The sequence below is a fragment of the Oryzias melastigma genome, linkage group LG16 (genome assembly GCF_002922805.2).
Source record: "Oryzias melastigma strain HK-1 linkage group LG16, ASM292280v2, whole genome shotgun sequence".
NCBI classification, from domain to species: Eukaryota; Metazoa; Chordata; class Actinopteri; order Beloniformes; family Adrianichthyidae; genus Oryzias; species Oryzias melastigma.
Window position 1 is genome coordinate 16,423,248 of NC_050527.1, and position 6,623 is coordinate 16,429,870.

The 6,623-nt window shown below is 39.9% G+C and overlaps 2 protein-coding genes across 2 annotated transcripts in view; both read left to right on the top strand.

Moving 5' to 3' along the window:
* Positions 1-1,428: 1,428 nt before the first annotated feature.
* pigv (phosphatidylinositol glycan anchor biosynthesis, class V) lies at positions 1,429-4,033 on the top strand. The gene is made up of 3 exons (XM_024268389.2): positions 1,429-1,775; positions 1,966-3,132; positions 3,213-4,033. The coding sequence occupies exons 1-3, from the start codon at positions 1,707-1,709 to the stop codon at positions 3,498-3,500; spliced, it is 1,524 nt and encodes a 507-aa protein (XP_024124157.1). The 5' UTR covers positions 1,429-1,706; the 3' UTR covers positions 3,501-4,033.
* A 1,003-nt stretch (positions 4,034-5,036) lies between these two features.
* Positions 5,037-6,623, top strand: part of zdhhc18a (zinc finger DHHC-type palmitoyltransferase 18a) — an 8,749-nt gene continuing 7,162 nt past the window's right edge. The window contains exons 1-3 of the mRNA XM_024268076.2: positions 5,037-5,637; positions 5,727-5,887; positions 6,115-6,264. Of these exons, the coding sequence (XP_024123844.1) occupies positions 5,405-5,637; positions 5,727-5,887; positions 6,115-6,264 (544 nt within the window). The 5' untranslated portion in view covers positions 5,037-5,404. The remainder of the gene's footprint in view (positions 5,638-5,726; positions 5,888-6,114; positions 6,265-6,623) is intronic.

Below are 6,623 nucleotides of genomic sequence, written 5' to 3' on the forward strand. Positions count from 1 at the left end.
TTTATCTGACTTGAAAGGTCACTGTCAAACACTTTAAAAATAACTGCAAAAATAACTAATGTTTGAGTTTGCCTTATTCTTGCAAAGAGTTCTAGTCCTTGCTTGTTAGACTTTTAGACAAGTTCCCGGTAAAATTGGGTTATTGAACCTTAATGACTTGCAAAGGGGATCTGGCACCCCCCAGTGGAGAGGACATACATTGCATATGATTAAATATGGATTTTATGTTTTGATATTTAAAAGGCATAAAAATATAGAATTTTCCAAAAATTTAACATTTGTTAAAAAAGAAAAAAAATACTTGATTTGTCTAGAAATATATTTTTTAATTTTGGAAGCAAAAATTCTATATCCATTAACTAAAAGGATTTTTTTTTTTTCGAAAACTGTGCACATGTTAAAAAACACGATGTGAATCGTCTACTCTAGAACATGTGACTCTTATCTCTCCATGGTGGCTCCTTGGTCAAACATAGAATAAGTCGGGGAGACTTCTGATCCATCCACGTTGACTGTCAGAGTCAGCAGATGCTTGCTAATGACTGCCTAACCAAAACTACCTAAAGAAAACAAATAAACAAATCCTGCAAATTAAGACTACAAATGTCCAACCCCAAACTAAAATAACAAAATCCAGCAGTCTAAGACTGCTGAGGACTAAGGGGGAAAAAAGAAAGAAAAGAAAATAGCATTTTTAAGGAATACTTAATAAGCAATTATTAAATTTAAATTTATTAAATGTATAAATTGATGGCTGAGGTGGTCATAGAGGATAAATTATGTAGACTTTTACATCCCTGTTGACCTGAGGACTTCTTGTTTGATCAACGCTACCTCCAGAATGAACAGATTTTATATGTAAAGCAAAACTTTGATAAAAAGTTTTATCTTTTATGAGTTAAAAGCACATTATCTTATGCTGCACAACATTGGTTACTAGCTGCCCAGAGCTGCACTGAGATGATCCTGTTTGGCACAGAGCATCTTTTATGTTGAAAACATTTTGAGAGATGCTAGGTTCTTTTTATATTTTTGTTTTTGTTTGTGCCACAAAGTAGGTATAATTCACATTTATTATTAAAATAAAAGAAGCTCATGAATGCAAACCCAAATTTCTTAAAGGTTAAAGTAAGACTATGCGGCTCCTTCTAGGTTTTCATCAGTAGAAAACAAGCCCAAATGGCTCTTTTACTGTAAAAGGTTGCCGACCCCTGGTCTAGAAATAATTTATTTATGTTTTTAAAGTTATTTGACTTTTATTTTGAAAGCAAATTTTCTAAATCTATTAGTTAAACTGAAATTTGTATAAAATGAGGAAAACTGAAGTATGAAATAATACACAAGATTTTTGTGAGGTGAGGTGTGAGGTGTGAGGTGTGAGGTGAAAAGATGTGTTAAGGTTTCCATGCTTTTATTCTGAAAGCAACATGATGCACCGGAAGTAAAAGTTCCTTACGGGAGAGTGAAGTAGAATGAAACAAAACGAAGATAACGATCCCAACCTGTTTTCTAATTAAGGACTTTTAAAGAACACGTTTTTCTTTTATTTACAATGGAAAAATACCGAAATCATTTGACAAAATTTTACTAACCCGACGAGGTTATTCTTGTAAAATATAATATCGTAAACCTAGGAGTGTTTTCCTATCAGCTACAATGCTAGCGGCTGTTACGACCGGCTTTCCACCGTTTGATCCGCACCATCAATGACCATGGATGCCAAAGTTGTCCTTGAGTTTGCTACAGTCACGCGGGGCTTCTCTTTGCTTCTGCAGGTAATTTATAAAGCAGCTGTAATTGATTACACAGCTAATTAGTGCGCACAGGTTAGGATGTGTGTTCAGACGGAACGTCTGTTTGATTTTTGTGATTTATGACAGGGAAACTATAGTTTATCTTTTTGTATTTTGCTTAAAAACATTTTTTGAGTCATGTTTCAGTTTCTTTTAACCCTTTTTCTGTCAGGCTGTCCTGAATGCTGCCATTCCCGACCACGACGCTGATGCGTTCAGGCCCCCTCGGACAGAAGAGCCTCTGTATCTGGACTCACTGGTGGATTGGTTGTTTGGCGGTCTCTCCCACTGGGATGCTGAGCATTTTCTCTTCATTGCAGAGAGGGGCTACCTCTACGAGCACAACTTTGCCTTCTTCCCGCTCTTCCCCGTGGTCATCCGGGGGCTGGCGGAGACTTTGCTGTGGCCCCTGAGCAGCTGGCTGAGTGTGCGGGGTCGGCTGCTGCTGGCTGTTGCTCTGGGAAACACGGCTCTGTTCTTACTCAGCGTGCTATCCCAGCATGCCCTCAGCAGACTCGTCCTGCAGGACCGGCGCCTTGCCCTGCTCTCCAGCTTGCTGTACTGCGTCACTCCTGCCAATGTTTTCATGACGGCCGGTTACTCCGAAAGCCTGTTTGCTGCTCTGACATTTGGAGGTCTGTTCCTGTTGGAGAAAGGGTTCACGTTCAGAGCCTGCCTTGCCCTCAGCATTGCTACAGCAGCTCGGTCTAATGGCCTTGTCAACATGGGCTTTTTACTCTATCTCCCATCCTTGTATGCCATTTCCCAAATCCGGGTATACCGCGCCACATCTAAAGGCCACAGTAAAGTCCTCCATTACATCTGGGTCATCACCCGTCTCATCCTCACCTCCCTCTTTGGGTGCACAATAATCGCCCTCCCCTTTTGTGCTTTCCAGTATTATGGGTACAGGACTTTTTGCACCCCTTCCACCTCCCCGGAGCAGGTCCACCCTGCCCTCTTGTCCCTGGCGGAGCGCAAAGGTTACCGCATTCCAGATGAAAATGGTCCACCGCCCCTCTGGTGCATGAGACCCCTCCCTCTGCTGTACTCTCACATCCAGGATGTGTACTGGGATGTGGGATTCCTCCGGTACTTTGAGCTGAAGCAGATACCAAACTTTATCCTGGCCCTGCCCATGGCCACGCTCGGCATAATGGCTGCTTATGCTTACTACCAGGCTAATCCAGAACTCTGCGTAAGACTTGGACTTTGGAGATCCAGTTCAAACGAAGGGCTTGACAAACCAATGCCAGGCTTTTTTAACCCCCGCGTGTTTGTGTATGTTGTCCATTCGACCGTTCTCCTGGTCTTTGGAACACTGTGCATGCACGTGCAGGTAAGCAAACCTCATCATTTCTGGACCGTCTGATCACGATTTGCAGGGTTTCTCATCTTCTTTATCAACATTTTTTCTAGGTTCTAACTCGGTTCATGGCCTCTTCCACCCCCGTGCCCTTCTGGATAAGCGCTCACCTGCTCCTCCTCAACGAGCCGCTTCTCCACCGAAGGAGAACGTCGAAACCCAACGTCCAGCTGCAGCCCCACTCCAGGAACGGCTGCAGTCACACGCCTCAAAACCCCATCATTGCACTGCTGACAAACTTCAGGAGCTGTTCTCCAACCACGCAAAGCATCCTGGGATACTTTGTCTCCTACTGGCTCGTGGGACTTGCTCTGCACTGCAACTTTTTGCCTTGGACTTGACTTTAGATTTTACTGGGATGTTTTTTCTATGTAGGACTGGGCTGTATCTACAACTTTGCAACATTATAAGTAATTACACACTAGGGTGTTACATAATACTCCATTAATAGTGAAGAGTACATGTTAATGCAGTAATGTGCATGCAAATAATTCATATACCTCAAACTATTTCAGTCTCATTTCTTTATAAGAGAAAACGTGGGTTGCCTGATCTTGCATAGATTATTTTTGAATGTGATTTATGTATTTTTTGGTGTTTCATTTTTATGTTTGTTGAAGAGGACGTTAAAAACAATTGCATGACTTCATTTAAGGGGGAGGGTTTCTTGTTTACCTTTTGAAAACTTGAATAATTTATCATCTTTTGCACTGCATGTCCAAAAGAACTGCTCTAAGTCAAAGCTGGAAATATTTTTAGTATATGAAAACTGGAAAAAATGAAAAAGAGTAAGGTCATTTTTTAATTTTGTTTTTATTTTTATTCACACTTGAGAGTAAATAAAACAACAAAATGCTATGCTGACTTTATGAAATGAGTTGGTTTTATTTTTGGCAGTTCATTCATTGAACTCAAAGCATGTATGTACACTGCAGAGCAAAACAATGACTGAAATGGGCTTTTACTGTGATACAGATCGGTATAATTGATGAAAAGTACAGTAGATATACGATAAAATCCACTGACTGTATAAAACAAAATAAATTTAAGTTAAAAGCAGGTTATACAAGTAAATGTTGAGCCTTTCTTTTAAATTCCTGATCCGTCTCTGCAGCCCCGAGGCTCTGTTCCACAAGTGAGGGCTGTTTTAACTGAATAAAACCTTGCTATACGTTTTAGGTCCAACTCCAGGGTCACATCACATCATACTATAAAATCATATCAGATAAATGTGAAACCTAAGACCATAAAAATATTAAATAATTTGAAGAACCTTCAAATCATTAATTAGTCCTAATTTAGATTTTTATTTAAAACTCTTGCTTGGTACATAAAAAAGTCAGAATGTTAACTTAGTCACCAAAATATAAACTACTACAAATTGTTACAAAAATATGTTCAATTGTACAATTTAGCATAAGGATCTAATAATAATCTTTAAAAACAAGTATTCGTTTGTTGAAAAGAAATAATCAAGATTTGGAAGATTTTAATTCGCTCTTTACTCTTTTGTTATAGATTTATAAATGATGATTAATTTTTGTTATTAATTATTAATTACTATTAGTAATGATCGTTAATTGTTATTGATCGTGAATAATTATCGATATTCTTATTAATATTATTATTATTGGTTTAATATTTAGTCCATTACCTATCAATATATTTAAAGGAACATTTACGCTTTTAAACTAGCAAAAAATAAAACTACAAATATTATTCATTCCTTTGTAGTTTTGTTTAAATGTCCCTGTCAATGCGCATGCACACGTCTTTAGGATCTTCTTACTGTAAAGTCATAACGAACAATAAAGTTTTTACAAAAAAATCAGAAATGTCTACTAAAAAAAAATAGAGCACCTGCGTCGATACGTCACCGTACGTAATGACGTACATTAGTCAAACGCAAAAGAAAAGGAGCACGGGGAAATGGTCCATGAACCCTTTAGTCGACGCTGAATTCCTCTAATAAGTCGAGTCATTTTGTTTATAAATTTGTGTATAAATTACAAACCGTGTTTAATTTAACCGCCAAATATGGTGGTCATTTTCGAGTCAGCTCGGCTCGGAAAAGCGACTGACGAAGAATACCTGTACGCCAGTTAGCTCGCGCTAGCTTCAGGATGGGCAACTGAGAGCGGACACGGGCACCGTTTAAATGTACCGTAAGTGAAACGCGAGAGCCCAGCGAAGTGGAAAGAGACATTTCCCCGGTGCCTTTAGCTACCTCTGGACTACGTCGACCATGAAAAACTGCGAGTATCAGCAGATCGACCCGCGGGCGCTGTCGGTGTCGCCGCTGTCGGCGCAGAGCCACACCGAGAAGAAGGACCAGCGGCCGCGGAGGAAGTGGGAAGTGTTCCCGGGGAAAAACCGATTCTTCTGCGATGGACGTCTTATTCTAGCTCGACAGAGCGGCGTCCTTCCTTTGACACTAGGCCTTATTGTTGTCACTTGTGGCCTTTTCTTTGCATTCGAGTAAGTACCCCATCTCGTCCACATACACAACCTCATATCACTTGTGTTGACGTTGAATCATTATAATAATAAGGGAACTTCCTTCACAGTTGCCCCTTCTTGGTGAAGCATCTGACCGTCTTCATACCTGTGATAGGAGCAGCCCTGTTTGTGTTTGTAGTCATTTCTCTGCTGAGGACGAGCTTCACTGACCCCGGGATTCTGCCCAGAGCTACCCCAGATGAAGCTGCAGACATAGAGAGGCAGATAGGTGAGCCCCTGGGTTGTAGACTGCATGCTCGCTGGTGGACATATGGGGGGAAAGAGCTTTGCCATATGGGCGACATGTTGTTTGTTGTGGAACTGCAGACTCAGGTCTAAGCTGCTTAATCTCTGTTAGTGCAGAGGGAGCACGAACACTTCCACATAACTTTGTGTAAATATTCTTACATGCTTAAGGAAAGGATCAAAGTCTAATAATGTGTCATTTTTCTGTAGATACCTCAGGCTCCTCAACATATCGCCCCCCTCCACGTACCAAGGAGATCCTCATCAACCAGCAGGTGGTAAAATTAAAGTACTGCTTCACTTGTAAGATGTTCCGGCCTCCTCGGACCTCCCATTGCAGTCTGTGTGACAACTGTGTTGGTAAGGAAGTAGTCGGGTTACGCTACTATTACGATGGCTACTATTATTGATGTGAAAAAAAAAATCTTATTCAAAAAGATTTTGTGTTGGTGAGCATTATGTTTACATTTTTAGATTAAAGCCAGTTATTTATTTAAAAGATTCACAATATTCAAGATTTCTTTAGTATTTTTACCAGCGTGTCATCCAGCATTTCAATTATAGTTGGTTCTATTTTCATTACTATCAGTGGGACTCAATAAATTACTCAGCATCCATTAGAATATACATTTCCCTTCAGTATTGATCCATGGACTCAAGTAGATGTACTTTTTTAGTGGGTTTCCATTTTTTGTTTATGTTTTATGAAAATAAAATGT

Excerpts from the sequence above, each read along its gene's own strand:
- pigv (XM_024268389.2), top strand. The coding sequence starts at position 1,707 with ATGACCATGGATGCCAAAGTTGTCCTTGAGTTTGCTACAGTCACGCGG. Across the intron at positions 1,776-1,965 it reads GCTTCTCTTTGCTTCTGCAG|GCTGTCCTGAATGCTGCCAT; the intron begins GTAATTTATAAA and ends TTTTTCTGTCAG. Across the intron at positions 3,133-3,212 it reads CACTGTGCATGCACGTGCAG|GTTCTAACTCGGTTCATGGC; the intron begins GTAAGCAAACCT and ends CATTTTTTCTAG.